Source organism: Hetaerina americana, unplaced genomic scaffold (genome assembly GCF_022747635.1).
Source record: "Hetaerina americana unplaced genomic scaffold, ioHetAmer1.1.p SCAF_1, whole genome shotgun sequence".
NCBI lineage: Eukaryota > Metazoa > Arthropoda > Insecta > Odonata > Calopterygidae > Hetaerina > Hetaerina americana.
The window spans coordinates 99974572-99999417 of NW_027286069.1; the positions used below are offsets into that span (position 1 = coordinate 99974572).

Here is a 24846-nt window from a genome sequence, read left to right on the forward strand (position 1 = left end):
AAATCCGATGGCCGCTGATTGAAAAAAAATGATGAGCCGTGATGTGGAAAAATTAGGACCACCAATGAGGAAAAGCGGTTCTGTAGTTTGGAAAAAAGTAAATACGCGTATCGTAAACTGTGCTTTTTTAATGGTTCGTCCCCATTTCGTATAGCTGTAAGAAAGTTGTATCCCCATGGATAAAATAATTTTATGGGAGCTTTATAGACTCTATATTGAAGGACGACATTTTCCAATTTAGTAGTTTGTATATAATTAATTAATGAGATCATTAATTTAAATTATATCTTTGAGATATTTTTTCAGGGAAAATAAACGTCCCTTTTGTAGGAAAAGCAAAATTAATGCCATTGAATGACACTTTTTTTGAGTAAAAATTTAATTATGCAATTTGTGTTGATTATCTTTCGAAGGCTGTCATTATATTAATTTATTGCGATAAAATCAATTATTTATTTTCAATCAATTTTGTAAAAGAAAACGAAAAATTTAATTTCCTAATTTTTCTCATTGTTTCCACTCAATAGGTATTTGTCTCTGCTGCTTTGTCTTGTTTCGGAGTAAGATGTTTTCTAATTCGTCAGAGTTATAGAAACATTTAATTATAATCGCTTTTGTATTGATAAATAATTTCATTATAAAACATGCTCTAGCAGTACCTGTAATTTTATTTTTGGTAACTACCACCCCACATTTTAGAAATAAACTAGTCCACATTTAAATATTCGACGAATTATATTCAAACAACTTTGACGTGTAGATAAAGGTCATGTACATTACGAAGGCATCATTAATAAGAGATGGCTTCGGTTTATAAAACAGATGTTAATTTAAAAAAAAGTTATAGACTGCAACTTATTTAATTCCTGTTCGAATAGTTTAAAAGGAATGATAATTAAGAATGTGATCATTTGTGGTAAATGTGGGAAATAAATAATTACTGGAAACAATGACTCACTAGGCTAGAATCGAGCGCGCTCATCTTGGGCTGTTTAGTCTTCATTTTGTTATGACAATGGACAACGTACAAACAATGAGAATGTTTAAAATTTCTACAGGTATATTTTCCGAGCGTCATACATTTTTTGTTATACGAAGCAGATTTTAAGGGAGACATAGATTCCATATTCAGCTGCAGATTACAGTTCAATCGACTCTTTAGATAACATCGTTGGTATACTTTTTCTTATGAGATTGATTTTCCCAGCTAACGTAATACAAATGCATTTCTGTATTAATCTTGTGACTTCTCCCTTTTATAGTATATTTATTTTCTTGCGTTTCAAGACCTAATCGAGTATCAGCATTTTAATGATTGATAATAAAAGCGTAACAGTTGGTCAGTTCGCAAACTTGACCCTCTAATAAATGACCTCGTGCACTTTTACAATCATAGAATAGATATTCGAAGGAGTCATCCCTTGTCGATTATAACTCTCTCCGTCTGTGGAATGAAGGGAGCAGCCGCCTCAAAATTCTACCATAATGTCACGTAAGCTACGTGATGTATTCAGGCGGTGGACCCACGCTCCCCTCCCATCCCCCACAAAATGAAATGCCGAGTACGTGTCTGCCCGTGCGTGGGGGTTGGTCACTTCGGATATCGCTTCCTCGTCACCACCCCCTCGCATCTAACAACCCCTTTTTCATCCATCCTCTTCCTACGCCGACTTACCCCCTTTTAAAAAGCTCCCACGTCCCCCCTCCCCTCGGGTCGGACCAATCAGCTTCGAGCTTTTAATAGTCTTCCTCCCCCATCTCTCCTCTGTCTATTTTTCCCTTTCTCTCTCTCTCACGTACCTTCTCGCTCCTTATCTCTACGCTGAGAACTCTTTTTTTTATTTTACTTCCCCCCGTCCTACCGCCCTCGGGTCTTTTTATCCCCAATCGCGAGCCCCCCCTCGATTCCGGCGAATGATGGAATCCCCTTCCCTCCCTCCCCTCTCATCCCCTTTCCTCGTCGCTCCCCCGCCCACCCGAGGCCCCTCCCCTCGTAACCCGATCGCAGGAACCCAACCCACGGAAGGGGGGGCTGGAGGATGAGGGGGTGGAGTGCGCCCCACTCTCCCCTTTCCTCCCCATGGGTAAAGGTCGCGTGCGGGGCGCTTTTTTCGCCGTGGCCACCAGTAGCCGGGTGGGGGGAGGGATGAGATTTCTCTTTTTTACTTCCCTTGCCTGCCAATCATCCGAGTCCGCTTTCCTCATTTCTATAAAGACCAGGGAATGTGCGCGGGGAGGAAGGAGGGGCCTCGCTGTTTTACGGGCATGGAATGTCACGAACGGCAAGCTGGTGGGGAGGTGAAGAGCTATACCGCAACCCCAAGGAGATAGCTTTTATATTCCATTTCGTGTATTTTTATGGCAAAGATAATGAATATCATTTGAATGCCATTATAATATTGATAATACCATAATCGACTGGGGTATCACCTGCAACTGAGGATGAGAAAACGATATCGATTGAAAAAATATCAATAATTCCATGTTGGGTACATCGGTAGGATTTTTAAGTGCGAAGAAGTCTTTTCCCAAAGAAGGATAAATTCGTGTTGTTTAAGTATGAGAGAGTTATGAAGTCGGGATTTAAAAAATGACAAGTGCAATGTTAGATATGGAGAAAAATAACTGTTCTTGATTTATTGCAATGATATTCTAAAAAGGGCAATTTTGTTAACTTGTCGAATTGATTTACCCCGTGTTTTTTAATGTTTTGAATAACTCTCACTGTTATGAGTTACTCCTGGTAAATGCAACGTACTTGTTTGTGAATGTTCCAATATTAATCGAGTTGGAAAATTCCTGCAAAACTCATTCGAATTTCCCCGCCTGAGAATCGGAAATGTTAAAAAGAAATCGTATTTAAACTTGCTAATTTTCTGATGCATTGATTTTTTAGAGTTCATTAATCTAGTTTGCGTCTATTTCTTCGGAGTTTCATAGCATGACAAAATTAACCAGAGGCAGTAAAAAATTTTATTATCTTTAACAAGCATTTTCGAGGATATTAGCGCTCGTATATATTTGTTGAATTCTGTTCTACAGATTCTTACTCTTGCAAGAAATGTGGACGTGATGATCAATGAAAACATTTTCTTCTCTTAGCGCCTTGTGAGAAATGTTATTATATCCAGTAGCAGTTTCCAGTATGCACTCTTTCATTGAAAAAACAAGCATAATCAATCGCTTCCCTCATTCTCCCCACCAAATACTATTAATGCCGCGATGAATAATCAATATCCCCCATCATCTCATCCCACGGGCCACTTGTATTCTTATTTTTCGCCACCATAGTATCTTTTCAAGGTAATATTGAGGGAAAAGTGTAATATCCGTGCGTGCATTTCATCTTTTAATGGTATACTATGATTTAACTTTTTGTTTAAGGACGATCCGTTCGCTCAAGCACACTATATCAAGGATGTAAGAGTGGTTTCCATTCGGTACTTGCTGAAAAATCATTTCGCTTCAAAAAATAATTATGCGTAAACAGTTGTTTTGCCTAAACATTTTATGATTTTATGGTAATTAATTTCGGGGAATTTTTAACAGAATATGTACATGTATTTATTTTTATTCCATATTTTCATATTCATTGCCTGATTCGAGAATTAAAACATTGACACCCTTGTCTCATATTAAAAACACGTTCCATATGAAAGGAAAACTGTTCTTTTGTTTTTAATTATATGGCCTCTTGGGAAATAGCTTTGCAGCGAGAGATAGATAGTCAATTCCCGGAGTCCTCCTTAGCTCTCCAAGTAGATTTTATTACTCCCCTGGTCATCGATAAAAATGACTATATAAACAACTATATCATTAGAAAATTGTATAAGCATTACTAATATAACTATGCTCATAAATATATTATGATTGTGAATGTTTTTACAGATATTTTATAGTATTGCAAGACGCAATCTTGTAATTAGAATATTTTTTAAATTATTTGTAGTAGTCTACTGGCTTGGGATAGGTTTTTGATGGCCTATATTGCTAATCGAAATGCGAACTTTTTTATTGTTTTTATTTTTGATTATTATAAATCTCTATAATTTGCTATGTGTTTATTTCTCCGATATATCTGTCATGCAGAGATTGCCTAATTTTGAAGTAATTTAACGCCTAATTTTAAATTAATCATTAATTGTGACGCATCCAATATTTTTAACATTTATATCTCGTTCCATTCCTCGTCGTTCTTTGGTGTAATATCGTTTTATTGCAAATTGATATGCTATTTCAGTCTTCGTTTAATATTTTATGATTATGGGTATGAAGTTTTTTAGGTGTAGCATTCCATGCTTATGCAAGTGGAAAAAGAGAAGCATAGTAGTAGCGTAATATACATGTACTCGTAACTCGTATATTCTTTTATTCACTCTTATGTTATTCATATCATCAAATCCTTCTTACGCTCTTAATTTAATGTGGTCGATGCTCAGAATTATTCTCTACGTGGTCTAGTATTTCCTCAGGGTTTTTCATTTATCGTAATGCAAAAAGTGGCTTTCGACCCGGTTCAAAAATCTACGTAATATATTTCGAATCGTTCTTCGTACTTGCATGTACTGATATCCAATACCCCCATTCGGGTGATACGTTATTGCGTTGTGTCCCGACCTAAATTTTACTAGCGTTGCCCGCGGCCGTCCACTTACAGTACGCGTCCATTCGCCACGTTATTCAATCGTTAACAGTCATTCTGACAGGGCATAATGGCCCCGATAAATATCTACGGACATAGCACTCGTTATCGCCTCGCGTAGACACATCGATTGCTTTGGTCGCCGTTATTCTATGTCTGTTGCAGATTCGGGCAGCAAAATGGAAACGAATCAAAATCGCGAGTTAAAAATATTACCGGTTTTTTTTAGAAAAAGGGAAGTCTGCGAAAGGGCAGTTCCATTGATATTGTGACCGGGGTGGTGTAATGGTTCTCCGCACTCTCTCAGGACGTGGGGTTTGGTTTTTATGGTGGTGACAGATTTACTAGGCATACGGCGATTTGTTATTTGTAATTTGGCATGATTAATATTTATCGGATTGAATTTGAAAATTTCTCAAAAAAGGAAATAATTCATTATATATTTGGAACGGAAATGTTCATTTCATGATAACGGCCATTTTTATGAAAGGCAATTATGTTTTCCATTTTTCGGAAATCATTCAAGTCCTTTTGCGGTCTTTCCCGAGGAAGAAAGTTATCACACATCAATGCGACACCGGGCGTCCGTTACATTTATTTTCCAAAGCGCTTTAGCGTTGCTGCTTTTTTTAAGTGCTGAGTATTGTTTAAATTGTTTTAGGAATCGAATTTCTGGACTTCACTACGCCGTTCGTCAGTGCCATTCGTTGCCAAGTTACACCTCACTCTCATCCATCCCCCTTAATTACTCACCGTAACTAATCGCTACTCTTCCCTAAAGGAGAAAATAATGGATTGAACGAGATGTGCCCAATTCTTTCTCTCCTCCTTTACTTCTCTAAGGGGCGACACTAACCAGTTGGTCCGCTTCGGCTTCCTCGCTCCTCCCTCACGTCCCATTAAAGGTGTAATCCCCCCGCCTTCTTTTCGCCTCCCGTCTTTTCGTTTTCTTTCATACACCGCCCACCTCCACCCTAAAAGACACTTTCCTTCCTCCACCACCTCGCCCCACGTTTCCCATCTCTTCCCTACATATCACGGACTGTCAAGACACCCCAGTTTCCCTGGTTTGTCGAGAAAAGAAATTCTTTCTTTCGGGCGACGACTGTAGGAATTCCTTCATTGAGGGAAGACTGTCGGCACGTTCTCGTGAGTCTGTTCGCGTCATTGGGATTTTTTTTAATTTCCGTGCGTCGTCCTGGACTATATCTGCAATTTTTGGAAGGTAAAAACAAAGAATAATGTTTGTTGGTATAAAGCGGCGAAGGTGTGATAGAAAATGTTTATGAATATATATATATATATATATATATATATATATATATATATATATATATATATATATATATATATATATATATATATATATATATATATATATATATATATATATATATAGCTTTGAATAGTTGGGTAGTTACTGTACTTTTGCAGGTGTAGATATGTTCTCTTGTATAATTATGTTAACAGAGTCGGTCCGTTCTCATTGTCAAAGCGACAGTAATCTGTCTACCTGAAGCTTGGTTTGATAGGTGAGGATAAAGCTCACCCAATAGTAAGCCGAATATTAAGCTGTGGAATGCACGCATCAGGGTAGCGGGGCCAGTTCCTTCCCCTGTGCCGTCTGCGGTTTCCCAGGAAGATATGGTACCCCATAAATGACACGGCTTGAGTGAAACTGAAGGTACCACCGGGTTGTGAGCCTGAGTCCTTCGATCTGGCGAAGCCCAGCGCTCTACCAACTGGAATACCACGCCTACGTTCATTCTTATATGTTATTAAAAGTTTTTTAGCTGTAGACCTTTGAACACTCCAATGAAAATATAGTGATTACTTTCCACAAATAGTTGAAAAAAATACCATCATGGTTTTTTTGGTGTAGGTTATTTTCCAATCCTGAATTGCGTTTGATTTATATGTTTCAATTGGGTGGTAGTAAGGTAAATATCTGGTAAACGAGATATATTTATGGTATATATTTATGTTATATATTTGAAGGAGTTTCACATATGAATGCGTATGCAACACGCACAGCCACGGGAGCAGTTGATGTAGAAGACTAGTGTCTTCTATATTAGTGGAATGTTTTTGCTCGATGCCTCAAGGATCAGAGTGAAGCATTAGACCACCCATCCGGTGCCACTACACTGCTCCAAATAGGTCTGCATTCTCGTAGAGGATATTAAATTTTCCCTTCCATTGCCTCGATAATCCTTAGATAGCCTATCCTCCTCCCGAATAGACTCGCTTCCGTTTCTTTCCTCACTGTCCTCCGCCTCTTCAAACTCCTTTGTCCGTGTAATTAGGTGGTAGGCAAACCTAATTACAAATTTAATTGCGCAATAAGAAAAGAAGAAATTGGTGGATCCCGCACGCTAGACCATCGGTGATCACTGGACCTCCGTAGGTCAGCGAGAAAAAAAATGGTGGTCCGTGTAGAAAATTCAGACAAGCTAAGACAAATATCACGTAAATAAATTTGTTACAACATGACAATTTTGCAATAATTTCATTACCATTAAATAAGTGCGATTAGTATTTCATATATAGCCTCGCACTATTGGTTACATTAATTTATAGATGTTACTATCTTTTTTGAAAAATTAATGTTAGTTGTCCGTGGGATTCAAAATAGTGAGTTTAGAGGTCCGTTAGGTCCGAACGGTTGGCGACTGCTGCGCTGGACACCCGTTGAGGTGGGACCATCCTTTCAATTGCATTTACCCCTAGTTGTCCGGCACTTGCAGCGAGCGCATCGTTCTTTTGTTCGATTCATCTTCATGTGATAATAGCTTAATCGATTAGTTTTAAAGGAGGTGGCAGCGGAGGACAGCGGCTTGTCTTAAACAAACCATGATCGACGGAAACAAAAAATAATTCCTTGGGAAGGACTTCTCTAATCGGCAGCTTATCGTTCCCGTGAGATTTCCAGTACGTGGGCGGCGTAAAGTTAAGCTATTAAGATGGAGAAGGATGGGTTCGTCGAGGCGGGATTGGAAATCTTAAAGGGACCTCAGTCGTTTTTACAAGGTATCCTTATCCCAATCCAGTTTTTGCACTCACTTATGGAGATAAAACATGGTTACCTCCTGCTTATAACTCAAGCCAATTAACGTAAGGCCTTCAAGACCTTACTTTTTACACTCTGAATTAATAAACAATGAAATATCGTGAGCGTTGTTGCCTTTATTAGAATTGATGAAGTCGTTCAAAATTGAAGTCGTCACCTATGGTAAGATGAAATAATAATCCAAAGAAATAACTATGCTTTTGTTTGAAATATTTCTTTGCTGACCGATACACGTTCATGAGGTGATATCTAGTTTGTGCGGATGGAGAAGTGCTTAGCGTAAGATCTATGATTTTTAATTTTATTGCGTCACTTACCACTTTTTTGGAATCGCTAACAGAGGGCGAATATGTTGTAGTTTTTACCAGCAAATCTGACGACTCATTACCCAGAGAAATGTAACAATACTTCATAACAATAATTAGTCAAAGTAAAATGAAGCCGATTTGGAGTATTGGCGGATTGAATGTGAAATGTTTTGTGCTATACCACCGAGTTCTAAATCGTTGATTACTTCGTTGTTTCATTCGGTCGAAACCCGCCAACAGTTCCATTAAGTATACATGTTTGTAAAACCTCGATCAGAAATAATGCATGAAGGTTGTTATGGAGAAAATTTCCAACGGGGCCGTCCCTAAACCTAATAAAATGAGCGTTCACTGTGGATGAGCACAGAGTGTAGGTTTTATACTTGTAGGTTATTTAAAATTTCAAGCTATAATTCGTTTTGCGATGTGAGTGTATTGGCATCTCACATTTTAAACAAGCCCTCGGACTACTGGCCGGTTGGTGACCCCGGGGATATTCGGGAGGGAGGCCGAGTTCTGGTCCTGGCTGGGGTGATGCAGTTCCGCCCCCCACTCCCTTGGGCACTTCCACCCAACCACTCCCTTCCTCCCCTCGTCCAAGCCATCCCGTCCCTCAGCGCTGCCCCCACGAACCCTTCCTCCCTCCCGATCTCCTATTCCTTCCCCCCCCCCCGCCTCTTCCTTCCCGAGCCCCGCTTGCACTCCACGCTGCCGTAATGGGAGATTCGAATGCGTATATCGTCTGGCTGTCTCCCGTGCAGTGGCTTGCAATCTCCGGAATCCATCTCTCCCTCCCGCCCTCTTCCTCTCTCGTCCTCCCGCGCCGGGCCCTCTCGATTCTTTTGCTGTCCGCCCTTGCGGAGAGGAGGGTTGAGCGGGGGGTGGCGGTCTCTCCATTGCACCACTCCTTTGGGAGCAAGATGTGACGCCGGGGAAGGGAGGAGACGGCCGGGTGAAAGGGGAGGAGCGAAGAATCGGAAGTGAAGCTTTGGGGAGAAGGGTTTTCGAGACGGGCCGATCGTTGTCCGCTTTGCCGAGTTATCCTGTTTTAAACGAGTGTGCGTCACCAAATTGTAAGTGCCGATCAGTTTAAATGCAAATTGCCGAATATTATCCCATCGTGCGGTGCATTTTGGTTGCAAGATTCTGTTAGACGTAAGCTCTGCCAGTCAGAAGCAATTTATTTCGAGGAAAAAAGGATACTTTAATGGGGCGGAATTTTTGGAAAAATTTTTAACTGCTTATAGCACAAATGAAATACTTAAGAAAGTGCAGGCGCAAGGTCTTCGAATGTTCTTGGTGTGACCGTTGCGTGGATTAGCTGTGTGGTTATTGAAATTTGCTGTTTTCTTTGATCGATAGCCCTGATGATTACTTCAAGTTTTGACATTCCTGATTAGCGTATTCCAATTCGACGCAACAAATGATGATGTTGATTTATTTCGTCAGCCAATGTCTGCTACGAAAGAGGAAGCATTGGAGCTGAGAATTGTATAGAATTTTGGGGCACATTAACGAGCCCAGGGGGAAAAATATGAACTAATAGTCTTTTTTTTGGCGAATGTAAGTACCTCGGACTTAATTATATTAGTGATAGTTCTGATGTCTTTTATTTCTTCTCACCCTGGGGATCATTTAAATTTACCTTGAAATGTATCTTTTGAGTTTTATGAAATTCAAGTCGCAGTAAGCAATCTGTTCGGAATAAAAGTCCAAATTGCGTTTACGGGAGTAAACAAACTTGGAAGCTTTGAAAGAACTTTTAATGTTTTCAACTTCAATTTGTTGAATGATATTCGTTGAAAGAGTCGTCCTTGAATACCTGGAAGGGGGCTTTCTTGTTTGAAAACAATTTTTTGTTTAATGGCTAACTATAATACGTACACCGTAACTGTACTTGGCCTCGACGATTTTCGAAGACTGCTTTTGCTGAGATTTGTTGAGGCTGCTGAGCCCTGGATGTCTGCCAAACATTCTGGGCTTCCCTCCCTTATACCAAATTCACTGTTGCCCGTTCATATTTTTTCAGCCGTACATCGCAATTTTAATTCCAGTGTGCGAAGAAGAGAAGATACTAGAGGAATTTTTGTCCTGTTGAATGGTTATTGGTCGGTAATGGCTTTCAATCGTTGTATTTGTTTTATTCAAATCAATTGATTAGTTTCATCTTAAATACAGGCATACGAATTTTCTGAAATGAAAACGCGGGCTAAAAAACGAAAAATTATGTTTAATTCTAATTAATAACAAGAATGCAATGCTCGAGACGTTTTGATTACCTGGGGTTTACCAAATGATTCCGATTACAATCAGCTTTAAACGGACGCCTCGGTAGCTTAAGTGGCTAAAGCACTCGACCGGATATTGAGGGATCTGGGTTCGAGTCCCAGTCAAGGCGAATGATTTTTACGCTCTGAAATTGTTGCATTGAAATAACGTAATTACTTTAATGAAAAGTTGCACCTTTCGATGGAGTGCATGTAATTATACGGCCTTATCATGCCAAGTTCTCATGTTCAACCGAAAGGAGAATTTGAATTCACAAGCCTTTCACCAGTATGTATTTTAGTTTGTCTGTGGTTCATATTGTGCGGAATAGGTAACTCAACCTTCAAATCTGAATGGTTTTTCCACCCATTTCAGTCTTCTCTACCAGGAGAAATCAATAAAGAAACTCGATCAACTAAACCCCAGGATTGTCAATTATTAAACGTTCATTTTCTTGGAATTAATTTTAATCTGAATAAAAAACGAATCGTGGCTACTGCAGATAGAAAATAGTTATAAATCAATTCGCGTAGCTAGATTGATATTTAGGTGGTGAAGTTGCCGGCCACAAAAGACCAAGAACACAATGGCTTTGTCTTCACTATTGTTTCGGAATCGTGCTCTTCAAAATTTTTAATCTCTCATGCATTAAAGTTTCGAAAACTGATCGCAATTCCCCTTTTTTTATGTTCACAGGCGTGCAACGAGTTCACGACGCATGTGATGAACCTGCTGAGGGAACAGTCCCGCACGCGGCCCATCACGCCCAAGGAGATCGAGAGGATGGTGCAAATAATCCACAAGAAGTTCTCGTCCATCCAGATGCAGCTCAAGCAATCAACGTGCGAAGCCGTCATGATCCTCAGATCCCGATTCCTCGACGCCAGGTAATGTATTAAGTCGCATCAGTGACCTTATCTTTCATGTCCCCCACGAGGGACTTTTAATTCACTGCCCCGTTGTTTGACGATGTGTATCTTTGGGTTCTCGTACTATCTGCGAGTTACTCTTATCCAAATCGTCAACTGAAGGACGCAGCAATCAATGTTATGTTCAGTTGCCCCCTCGTCTTCCATTTGAAGTTCCACCCAAACATTCCATTCCAAGTTATCCTAGGTTTAATCCCAAAAGGAAGGACTCAATTTGTTTTAGAAATAGAAGAGCTTATTTTCAATAATATATGCATAATTTTAAAGCTTGAACATTCCTCTATTTTTCTACACATTTGCCATTTCGGTCGATTCATTTTTGACACATTGCGGCGGTAGAGTTGGAAGCTGAGGGCGCTGAATTGTTATTGTCACCGAGGCATTTCGTTCATTCGTGCGTCATAAAATGAGGAACGGAAAGCACGGCAATAATTTTTTTATGAACTAGTCTTTGATGCATATAGGGAAAGCGATACATTAGGAAGGCGGAAAGGTGAGAAATGTTTGACTAACCGTGACACTCCTATAATCTTTAGCCCTTTAACGAACCTCTTGTATGTACCTGCTAGTGAGTGGGATTCTACTGCACAGCTAAGCACTGTTTATCGCCCACGAGTAGGGGAACTGGAATTTTTTTTGTCCAGGTTTTTGGACGTCGCTTCATTGAAATAGATGCGTGATCGTCTCCACAAGAATGTACAGAATGGGCAATCCATTGTAATGATATTATATAGAGTATGATTTCCTTTTTTTGTTGCTAAATTTTTCAGAGCTGCATTATTTTGCTGTGTAAATCTTTATAATGCCCAGAGTCGCGGTGCCGTTTTGTGAATCTGTTTATTACTGGTTTCACTTTTAAACATATTACTTCATGATCTCGAATAATTCCCGAATGGCAAAGTCGAAGAAAAAGACCGCATAAATTTTAGGGCTGCCAAACTTACGCAACATTAGAATTTTTATTTTATGCGAATTCTTTAGTAACTTTACATAGATACCGTCTGCTTTAGATGGGATGGATTTCATTATTATTGACCGCTATAAAAAATAAAATATCTCATTAAATAGTAATAGATTCACGACTCGAATGAAATATACCATATCCATTCATATAGTTTTGTTCAAACCTTTCTTCATCCAATCCCGGAATAACCCTTCTATATTTATGTTACTTCATGCTTTCGGCGTATTTTCCGTAGTTTTTACGGTCTCATTTTCCATTATTTCTTTGAATGTTGGTGTAAACTGAAGCGAAATGTGATCTAGCCAAGAATTTTCAGCTCATGGTAGAGAAAGTATTCATTGAGGAACTCGGGGCACTGTATTGCGCCCAGCGTGTGTGGATGCACATTCCAAGCTTGAATAAAAGCGGACATCGGATGATGTGTATTTTTTTCTGTTACCACTTCATTTCTTTTCTATTGTCTTAATGCCATTCCACGAAGGACTTATCATTGGAATGAATAAACATAAAATCCGTCGCTCGGGATTTGAATTTTACGATTTGCCTCGAGATTCTCATGATGGTCATCGTCACTCCGGCGCGCATTTGTTTATGGCCGTGGACGTGGGTGCAAGTGACTGTAATCATGTTCTCTTATCATTTCCCTCCTTAAAAATAAATTAAACGCACTCCGCTTGCCGGGGAATGAGAGAAATTATCACATGATCGTAATGAGAAAATTTCATTGGAGATAACCAAGTGTGCTTGGGCGAATTTATGTTCAGTGAACGCGAATAGTCCAATTAAAGAAACCTTAGGAGTTCCACGTTTTCGCTCGCGTCCCTCCGTGCTTCCGATTTCCCCCTTTTTTTCTTTACCAAACGCCGTCCTCTCTCTACCCCATCAATGTCACAATTATCTCCGACCATTTTGCGATCAGACAATTCTAATCGTCTGCCCGGTTTTTATTGCCGCGAGCGATTTTCCGCCGCCCGCCAATTGTCTAATGGCGCAATCTACGTATGCATTGCGTCCCGGCATCCTACTTAACGTAGCGGCGCGCATCGAAATGCCTCTTCCGTTTCATTGTTCAGCCATGTTTATTCCTCCTCCCTAATTGGGGTCCTTGGAAAAACGACTTCTATTATCTTACGTGAAAAGGTAAGCTTTCCTTTTCTTTCCCTCCCCTCCTCCCAAATCCCTCTCGAGTCCCCATCCCCTATTTACCCCGTCTTCTCCAGCTCACATCCGTCCCAACTATCTGCCGCTTCCTTCGGTCTCCTGGTTCCAATCCACCCCCTTTGTTCCCTCTCTTGAGCCTCCGCACCCGTCCATCTCTATCCCCCCCTTCTCCCCCGCACTCCCCGACTGTTCTTCTCCTTGCTCGCTCCGACCAGATTCCTACCTCCCTTCTCATTTCAATAAATTATCATATCTCATGGATCTCAGCCTCTTAAAAAGGGAGCGATAAGTGGATCGCCTTAGCCCATTTTGGGGGTGGGCAGAGGCCTCCCCCCCAATCGCCCCTTACTCTCTTACCCACCTCACCCCCATGGGTTTAAATCCCTTCCCTATCCGCCCCGCTCGCTACTTCTTCTTCACTCCCCCTCAACTTCTTCCCCGACTTCCCGTTCCCGTCGTGTGCCCCCGTGCCTCCTCTTCCTCGCCTTCCCTTTCACCCACGAGCAAATAATTCAATCCGATGTCTCTCCTTCTCTCTCCCCTCACTGTCCTCTCCCCATCTCCCTCCCTCCCGCGCTTCCTCCCTTTCGATGGATTGATCCATGGATCCCCTCCTCCGTGCCCTTCATCCTCTTCGCTTGCATTGTTAGTGCTATCCACTCAAGGATCGCCTCTACTCGAGAGGGTTATTTTTTCTGGATGCATTTTTTAATTTCGCTTGGCATACTTTCGCAGTTTTGACCCCGTAAAGTTCGCGATTTACCGTGAGATTTTAGCATTTAGGGTAACCGCCACTTCTATTGTGAGATTATGGTATCTCCTTTTAATGCGTGTTTTTCACCTTTTAATTTTTTTTTGTCTCTCCACACTTACACGGAGTAGCCGTAAGAGTTAGAAAAAAATGCTCTTTTATAAGCGCTATGTTTAATGTTTTTTTGCTCGTCGACATATTACTGTAATTCATTGTGCGTAGTGGCAAAAGTTTCATTTGTCTTCATTTTTTATCTGCGCTTTAGGCTGAAGTAGCGTCTTTGAACTATTGCAATGCCTTTTTTAAAGTTAAATATGTAACCATTTTTAGTTTAAATAAAAGAGAAATGTATAACGAAGTAATGTCTTTCTTTAACTTAAAAACTTGAACTTCCCTGTGGTTAGTCAAAAGCAATCACCGATGTGTCTTCAACATGTGAAGCAGGTCACTATTTCATTTGACCTCTTCTTCAGTTGTTTTAGACCAAGTAATTTGGGGAAAATTTACTGGGTCGGCATGAAATTTTCGTCTGTTTTTGGGGATATTCATGTGGAGCGATCATCAGACTACCTTGTAAGTGTTTCTTCTCTCTATAATTGTAAAATTTACGTAGGTTTTTGATAATACTAATCAGTAAAGTCATGAGGGTGGCAAATTATGGTCTTAAAAATGAAAAAACTGCAAAGAATAAAATGGATTAGTTATTTGACCTTAATCGTACTTCTGTATTTAATATGTATTGGTATTTATTTTTAAGTATGCGTTGTAATTAACTACAGTAAATAAAATTATGCATTGGTAATTATTTTTTTCTGTGAAATGATATTGTTTTTTATGAAATGCCATGCTAATAATAATATTTATGGAAAATATTTTTTGTCATGTTAAGGTTTTCATATTATTAAGTATGATATGTGGTAGGCAGTGGAATTGTCCATAGTATCTTATGAGCAGATGTTGGGTTGTTTTTTTGTTAGAAGAGACAAAGAAATGTTTTCAGTGCATGATAAACTGCATCTTAGTATTGTTTGATTTTTTATTGTTCATTGCATCTCCTCCGGCAGCTTCTATTATCTTGAGAGCATTGCTTTATAGCTTCAAGAGAACAATTTATCTCAAATGGTGGGGAATTGCTACCCACCAGTTCCGCAGCAAAAAGGGATCGATGGACTAAGATGGAAAGCATAGCATATTTTATACATGGTTCTTCCTCATGAGCAGCCCCTGAATTGACGGCTCTCCATTTTTTAATGCAAGCTCTATTTTCAAAAACTTTTAGAATGACAGAATTGAAGTAAGTTATTTGCAACCCCAAAATTATGAATCATATCTCATCCCGTTGATAGGGGTGTGGATGGATTGACTTTATGAACTGAGTTGAATTAAAATTTGGATTTTTATTCATTATTTATTTGTGATATTAATGGATTTTCACTAATGTAGTTGTAAAGTGTGGCAGTCAAGTGATGAGGAAATTAAGCGACGAGGTTGTGAACTATTGGCTGTGAATTTGTAAGATGTCAATCCTATGGCCAATATTGATTTTTAAAACAGTACAGAAGTACTGATCATGGTCAAGTGAATGTGTTCAAGTAGTTGGAGGAGGTAGCAGGGGACAGGTTTCTTGAAATGGTGGAAAGGCAAGCATTGGGGCAGGGAGGGGAAATGTGGGAGATGTGTTCTCTATTGTACTTCATTGCTTGTGTGTGTTTGAACTCGGGGACCAAGCTAAGTAAGGGACTGTTGATGATTCCTGGTTCTTTGTTCATAATTTTGTCTCTGGTCAAGTGTACACGCAAGTTCTTGGTAGCGTTGAGTTTGATATTTTGGGTTTGCCTGATTAGGGATAAATATTTTAGTGTAATGGGGTGGGAAGTTGCATTATTGTGTTTTACAATGGCTGATTTCTCAGGAAAGCCGTTTTTAAAGTATGCTGTTCTTACAACTTTGTATTGGCATTGTATGTTGTCTGTCCAATGTACGGTGTGTGACAAGTGTTGCACTTCACTTTGTAAATTTCAGATTTCTTTATTATCGGTGCCTTGTTTTTTGGATTACCCAGTATTTTTTGTAGGGTGTTTGTGTTTCTGAATCTGATATTAGTGCCAACTTGTTTGAAGATGTTATGGAGACCTTTATATGAGTTTCGGCTCCAACAGAATGGAAAGGAATTTTTGGTTGGGGTATTGTTCAAAAGTGCGAGTTTAGTGAGTATCTATTTTCAAGTTTTTTCTTTCGGTTGATGATCAATTTATCCATCATATTTGGTTCGTATCCATTTACTATGGCTGTGTGTCTAATGTGTTTTAATTCTTTGTCATGTCGTGGTTTTGTGATAGGGACAATGAGCGACCAGTTTCTTTTCTATAAGCTTTTCCAATAATTCCCCTATTCTTTGTCGCATCTTCTCCAACGCTTCGCTTCTCTCGATCATCCCCTCAATGGTGACTGAAACATTCTCTTACATGCACAACAGGAGGAAGAGGAGAAATTTCAGCAAGCAGGCTTCAGAAATCCTGAATGAATACTTCTATTCACACTTGAGCAATCCATATCCTTCAGAGGAGGCGAAAGAAGAACTGGCCCGCAAGTGTGGAATAACCGTGTCGCAGGTGAGTGGATTTCAAAATGACTATCCATGTGGCCAATGTGATATATGCACATACATTTTAATGGAAATGTTATTTACAGTGGCTGATGAAAAGTATTAAACTTCTGAGATCATCATAAAGCAAATGCAAGTGCTCCTCACTTGTATGAAAACTCTGCCATTAAGGTTTTTTGTATGTCTTAGGAAAAATACCTGTGAAAATATAATTTCACCTGTTAATGGCTTTTGAGTCACCTTTGTATTACACCATAGTCTTTTGACGAGTCAGTCAATGATCAGATTTTTAATTTCATCTTGCATAGCATATAATGATTGCATTTCATTTGCCTTTGATCCACTCATGCTTGCATCATTTGCACAAAAGAATTGTACAAAATTACCACCCTGTTCTTGCATTTTAGGTTTCTAACTGGTTCGGCAACAAGCGGATACGATACAAGAAGAACATAGGCAAGGCTCAGGAGGAGGCCAATCTCTATGCGGCAAAGAAGGCAGCAGGTAGGAGAATCGGAAGGGCATGGGGAATCCTGGGAATCACTCGCCCTGAGATATATTTAATACCTCCTTGATTGTTTAATCTAATTGCCCTTGGTTAAACGATCAAGGTGTGAGCAAATTTTCAATCATGTAATGCCAATTCAATATCACTCTTTAATGATTGCATATGACTGTAATGACTGGTGTCTATCTATGGATCTATATTGTCTTTGATGCGATTTTCACTATGAGTAAAAAATGAAAAGTTTTACATTGCTGGAAACAATTTTTGTCACTAAATGCTTTATGAAGGCACGTTATGGAACTGTAGACCAATTACTTGTAGAATAAAACCAGTACTCAAATGGGGACCTTAGGCATTCCGTTAACCTCTCACACAGTAGGATACTTTTATGGTTTAAGCATCAAATTGTGAAGTGTTTTCAATCCCTACTTTTCATTCTGGATGAATGATTGCCTATATGATAAATTTCTTGCTTGAATTCAAAACATTTCATGCAAGGACTACTTTTAACGCGCTTTTGTGAGTATAAGTTCATTCACATTTTTACATTTATCATTGGAACTTCTTGTCTGAATTTTAATTGTGTTCAAACAGTTCAAACAGACTTTTATTTTGATAGGCATTGGCGACCATTTAGTTACCTCTGCAAGGGTATTATGTTTTATTCTTGAAATCTGTTGCAGTCATCCTTTAATGAAGGTAGCATCAGTTTTTTTTAAATATTTATGAAACCTTCGTTTAATGTCCTATAGATATACAGGTATGTAAAAAAACCTGTACATAACAAAATATGTTCACAATGTTTCAGTCTGCCATTTTATGAAACATTTTCCTTTCTCAGATGGCTTAATATTAATTTGTCAAAGTGCAATTACCTCAAATGATTTATCAGTGAAATTTCATTGACCTAATTGACCAGTGATCAATGTAAAGAAATTATTTTGTATAGTAATGTGTAACTAACTCAAGTTCATGTACCATCTAGTTTTAGGCTAGCAAGGTAGGGTTAGGTAAATGATAGAAATGTTAGATGGAATGAATGGAAGTAGGATGGATTTGGAATTGCAGTTCTAGTAATTGTGGTGTGGAGTGTAAGGTTTTGTCTTGTTAGGAGAGGCTGAGTAATTTAGAAGGCTGCAGTCTGTGTCCATCCATAAACCTACCTTAAAACGGTAGATTATCTAATAATAGTATGAGGAATATTTGTAGATGACCACCCAGAAAACCAAACAATTATATTTGAAATAATGCTAGAAAAAAAATAGTGTTAATCTGGAGGAATGTCAGTACTGGTCTGAAATGAATATCAATGCCATAAAGGTAAGCTGCACAAAGCATCAGTTTTCAGTTTGTCAGTTCTGAATTTAGTGAAACAAAATTGATATTTTTTATCATAAAAAATATTTGATATTAACCCTTTACAAAAATGCTCTTAATTTTCCATTATATTTGTCAAACTCATGCATGACTTGGCAGTGTTAAAAGATCTAATTCTGATACAATGCACATGAATCTAGATGCACTCTACATACATAGTTTATTGGCAGTTTGAAAAATTTTGCACCTCAAACTGACTAAAGAGCTTATTATCTGCAACATTTACAATCTAAATGGAGAACATTAAATTACATTAACATTATTTTGGTGTGATATGTCAATTGTTCCATATACTCAGTTAACTGTGATCATTTTGGTTGTGGAAAGTGGAAATGGTTATTAGTTAGTTGTGCTGCAACTACTCCCTTCCTTGAGAAGAGTAATTGAGTGAAGCTTGTTCCCTTCCTAAACATATCAGAAGTATTTGCGATAATTTTACAAACTCCAACATGGAAAAAATGTGTGGAACAATTGAATGTTCCCGTTCAACATCCCAATTATTCTTGAGATAGAAGAATATTGGACCAACAGGCAAAAACATGGGGATGCCCCTGATAATTTCCAGAATGCTGTTCGCCCCATGGAAATGTGATAAAATTCACCCCTGCTGGCCGCTGCCCCATTGTTCCTGCCCCTCTCCCCGTTCTTCCCTGACTCTCTTCCCCTTCAAGCCTGAACCCTCATCCCATGCCTCTCTTTCTATCTCGCTCTCTCACTGCCTTTCTTTGCATTTGGCGGTCGGTGTTAAAGAGGTGCGGCCGTGGACGCAGTTCCGAGACAAGGCCAAGGAGTCCCCTGCCAGAGGGTCCTCAGACAGCGGACGGCACAGCAGCCCACGGCCGCACCTCCCCCTCCAAAGTAAACTCTCCGACCTGCCCACCTCTTCCCACTCCCACGGGCACATCCTTCCTCTTTTCTCTCTCTCTCTCTCTCCCATGCCCTCTGCTGATTGTCCTCATAACCTCTTTGTCTCTAAATTGTGACTCTTCTCCAAAAAATAATGTGGTCCATAATGGACATTGAGATGTCCTAGGGTTGCTACAAGTCTAAAAAACAAAGGGAAATTGGTGAAGGAAATTCTATGAAAGCAGCCAAAAGTTCTCATAAAAAGAATATTCGGCATTTCACAGGGCGATTCCGAGACTTCATTCTCAAATCTTGTCAAAAGTTATAGGCTTGTGAACTTGCCTGGTGTTGTATTGCTATGACAAGGATATAATGATGTAGTGACAGTTATGGAATGCGGAATTCTCATTCCTGAGGTGCCACTGGCCAAATTTCATTCTGGCAGGAATGAATTGCTGACGTTAAGCTCTAAGAAATATTAAGTGTACTTATGAGTGAAGAATTGTAGCAACTCTGGATGAATGCTGGCCCTGCATGGCTTTTTCCTTTAGCAATCATTTTCTAGCTTTCACTTGAAGCCTTGCTGAGTCAAAGATCCCTTGGGTCATATGGGAAGGCTGAAAACCCCTACATATCACTCCAGGCATGCAACCAATGCTTTAAGGTTTAAACCCCACTTCCAAAATGGTCTTACTCCTATATTTTTACAAAATATCTCACATGTTAATTATTTTGTTTTTCACACAGGCATTCTTATTTTAGCTTGGAGTTCATATTTTTCAATAATTTAATCATAGAGTACATATACTGCTTGCATTATGTTTATCTTTGAATAATTAATTGGGTTGGATACCCTAAAATGGTGGAGGAAAATGTGTCCAATCTAATTTCACTAACTGCAGCTAAAGAGCAAATCATCAGTGTCAATAATCCCCCCCCTTATGTCACCTAAGTTGGTGTAGTTGAAAATTTTTTGATGGTCATGTGGCATATTTTAGTGATTAAAATTTAATACAATTACTGAGCTATGAAATGTTATCGATCAAACCTTACAAAACCTTGAAATGATATAGCTTTTCAAATATTAAAGTTAATCTCTTGCTCAGTTATTGATTTAGAAACATTCAAAAAAGGATGATTAACATTGGTGCTCAACAATATTTAATAGCTATCAACTGAAATGTCTTTTTCATCTTATTTAGTTTGAAAGGCTAGAGATAAAATCATAGTTGAAATTTTAAGTAGTTAACAATTTCATTTGTTTGATTTATATGAATTTGGCCAAAATACAATTGAATATGTTAGAATGTCTTTATATGCTCACCTATTGCAATAAAATGTTAAATATCTATGTGTGTGTGTGTGTGTGGTGCTTGTGTGTGCACGTTTGACAACTCATATTCTCAGTCAATACTTTGAACTTGAAAATCTTGCTATCAAAGGAAATTTTAAACTCCTAATCTCTACAAACCTAGTCTGAAAATTGGTACTCAGTCATGTGCAGTCATTAAACTTATCTTTCATGAGCGGTAAACAACAGCTGAAAAGTTTTTAGTTTTTTTACTACCTAACATTTGAGGCATTACTGTAAAAGGTATTAAATAGATCTCAGATTATCTATTTCTTCTGTGTGTATTTTAGTTTTCTTTGAGATTCTTTCTAGCATTATATTTGCTAATAGTTTTGTGAATATATAGTATTTTGCACTTGAATATATAGTATTTTGCACTATACAAAACATTTTCTTGTTTTCTATTTAGGTGAGAGGAGTAAAGGAGCATATTAATATTATTGCACCATGAATAAATAACCATGCTGGGGTATTTTACATTCCTTATGTCTTTATTTCATACTAAGGTTGAACTCGTTCCAAAATTGCTAGGAAAGTGATCTGGTTGTGTGATAATTTTAAAATTCATTTTACATACAGTAAACTTTCAACTACCTGAGCTGATGCACGATAAAGCATGGACTATATAAAAAACAAGAATAACCAAAGTACGTAGAGAATATGGTCATGATATCAATTGATTCAATATGTATGACTCAAATAAGGTGAAAAAAAAACAAATTTCTGCGATTTGGAAACAAGTGAACTCTTCTATTTCTTTGGTTGTGCTTTGAGTTTATCAGCTATGGGAAGTGCAATTTTTTTCATTTTCAGTCACTTTTATAAGGGTGGAATTGCAAGAAAACAAAACTATCTTCAAGTGAATAGCAGATACCTATTAATATAATGCAGTGAAGATAGTTGTAAATGATTTAAATGTTGCATAGTAAAACTATATTTGGCCATCTTAAAGGAGAATATCTTATTCTCAGGACTAATGAATATGAGGGAAATAATAATGGGATATTACGGATGGTACAAAAATGTTTAAATTATAAAATTTAATACTATTGGCAAGTTTTCATTTTGTGATCAAAATAAAAAAAAACTTTTAAGAAAGCCAAGGTATTTCAAAATTGTGTTAAAAAAAGTATATCAAAATTCCAAAGTGTTTAATTATCTTTGCAGCCGTAATTTTATTAAATTTTGAGGTGCTAGGAAGAGAGAATAGCTTGGAAAACGGATAATCCGCTGATAAATGAGAGGTTACTGTATTTGATGCATATTGCCATGAAAAAAATCAATGAGAATATGTGCTATTTAAAAAAAAAGCTTTATAGCAATTACACAAAATCAAAGGAACTTTTGGTATTTTTTGGGATAATGATCAAATACATTTCACATCGATCTCAGGGTATGAGCTTCTTTAATGACACATTGTTTTCAAAAGGTGATGTATTGATATGTAATCATTTATTATTTTAATATGTCATTCATGACTAGGTTGATTAGGATTTTCCACCAGTTACCTTGTTTAATAATATTGCATCTGATACACAAACTGATGACATTTCTGAAAATTTCAGAAAAATTGTCTTATCTTTGTTAGGTCGAAAACTTTTCAGACCACCCTTGTATGATGCAGGACTAAATTCAATGCGCATAACTTCATTCATGAACAACATCAACTCAAGGACTTTTTGTATTATCTTTTCTTTAGTTAACTTCTGACACTCTGTGTACATTTCCTGGACATGTAATGTAATATTTGCATAATTAGAGAATGCCAGAATAGCACATGCATAATGCTCAATGCTTTATACTAACATGCTTGCATCATTATTTTGACTATTTGATTGGAGTGGAGTTTGGGGACACCTGAGGATCATCTTCTGTTTCTCGTGTTTGGTAAATTGGGTGTTTTGTTTTTGAGTGCTCCCTCACCCTGCCTTTCCTCATCGGTATCATACTTTACACCCAGCAGGTGCTTCCCCGTATAGTATGGGTCCAGGAAGTGGAGGGGCCAGTACGCCAGCACCCCTAATGTCACCGGCTCCCCCTGGTGGAGGCGGAGACAGTATGGGATATGGCATGGGCATTAATGGGGGTGACTACAACCCATCGCCAATGGGCCAATCACAGGTGAGTTTTGTCTCTCTCATTGGGATCTTCATTCATTGATAACAGACTGGTTTGAGATTGGAATTTTTTTGTGAGGAGTTTAGTAATATGCATAGTGTATGCTTGATCTCTTCTTGTTGCTGTTTAAATGTGAAACCTCTTTTACTCTCCATCCTGAAATTGAGAAACATTAATGGTGACTAAGCTTGGAACTAAAATTATATGTAATTACAAAGTGATTAACTTAGTATGTATGCCTACCCTCTTCTTCAAAAGTGATTTTCTATTTTTTTAAATCCATCCTGTGTATTTAATATTAAGGTAATAGTTTTATGGCTTTAATTTCATCATCGCCAATCACTGATATACCTAAAAGATAATTTACTACTATCCTCCATTAATTTATCAACTGTCCCAACTTTTTCCAATGATGCTTTAAATCGTTCCATCATTTAGCTTGCTCTAGTATAAATTGCTTTTTAGGATATAGTTGTGAGCAAAATTCCTGTCTTCATTTACAAAAATGTTGCAACAAATTGTAGAGTGAATAACATATCTCTTTGCATTCCATTGTCTTTTATTTAAATGTTTAAGTATGACAATTACATTAATTCTTAATTTTTTATGAGAGCCAACTAAATTAAGAACTGTGAATTGTTTCATAGCACATACTTCTTTCTAATATTCCCTTCTAGTTCTATCTTCATATAATGGCGTAATCACATGTGGCATTTTGTTGACTTTAAAACAGATTTGGTTCGTGAGATCAATGGGAAATAAGATTTTTGTTCTGTGGTTTGATTCTAAAGGAAGTATGTGAAATGACTTTATGTTCAATCTAAATGTGTGCCAATTTGGGCTGGCTTTTTTTGTGCTTTTATGCGTAGGCACTTTAAGATATTGGGTGTGTCATATTGATTGTGCATACAGTTCATCATAAAGTATCAGAGAATAGTGAATCACAGATGGTATTTCTTTTATAAAACATTACCTTTCTATTTTCTTCTTTTATTGGGTAGCATTTTAGACTGTGGCTCTTCTGATTTAAAAATCAGAGTGATGTTGTGTATCCTGTATAACCATAATAACTATGAGGCCTTTTTCCTCTATGAAATTACTACAACTTCTTTGTTTACTCATACTTTATTTCTGCTAAATACTACCTTAACTTAGATTGGGGTGCACAGCATGCATTTTAGGAAGGCTAAAAACAATTGTATGCTTCGGCTGGATTGTGTTCGTATAGTGTATGCTTTAAAAATTATCCCCTGTGTGACTAATTTTTGTACTGTAGATATTGAACTTACCCTATTTTTTAAATTACTTCAAAATACTTGTGCATCGGTAATAGTTCAAAATAAAACTCGAAACTCTTGAAACAGATGGCATTTTTTTGCCTTCTGTCTCTGTTGAAACTACGCTTAAAATAGTTTAATATGTGTATTACATTGTGACTGCTTTTATAAATATAGAAATGTTTACTTCTCAAACTTAAGTCTTCATTTGGTAACAAATGCATACTCATCTGCAATATACTACACTCCAATGGCAATTGATGGCGCTGGTAAACGTAATTCATCTTTACTACAAAGTTGATTTCAGGAATGAATTCACTTTACAGTATTGCACACTTTTGATTAAGGGTTTATCATTACTGCTGCTACTTTTCCCACTCATTTCACACAAACAACATTTCAATGAAGTACTGTCATGGAGGTTAAAATATCCTTAAGGCTACTGGCTGGAGAAATTTATCCACATTTCACTGAAATGCCTGCATTTATTGATACTACCCATAGTTTAACTTTTCTGCAAGAGGCTATCTTCCCATCATTTTCTCATGGAACATTTCTCTCTTTTCCTTTGCCATTACATATGATTGCAGCCTCCCTACTCAGACGGTAGTGGAATGGGATATGATCCATCTATGCACCAGGTGAGAGAATTTCAGAAAATCCATTATTTT

At 38.0% G+C, this 24846-nt stretch overlaps 1 protein-coding gene across 10 annotated transcripts in view; it reads left to right on the forward strand.

Moving 5' to 3' along the window:
* Positions 1–24846, forward strand: part of exd (PBX homeobox extradenticle) — a 387983-nt gene that overhangs the window by 345996 nt on the left and 17141 nt on the right. For 4 of the 10 annotated variants that reach the window (XM_071593924.1, XM_071593944.1, XM_071593959.1 and 1 more), the window contains 6 exons: positions 10985–11175; positions 16570–16705; positions 17106–17202; positions 19334–19441; positions 22744–22901; positions 24766–24816. In XM_071593924.1, the coding sequence (XP_071450025.1) occupies positions 10985–11175; positions 16570–16705; positions 17106–17202; positions 19334–19441; positions 22744–22901; positions 24766–24816 (741 nt within the window). Of the gene's footprint in view, positions 1–10984; positions 11176–16569; positions 16706–17105; positions 17203–19333; positions 19442–22740; positions 22902–24765; positions 24817–24846 lie in introns of all 10 variants that reach the window. The other 6 variants (XM_071593931.1, XM_071593967.1, XM_071593936.1 and 3 more) reach the window with 3 other exon arrangements.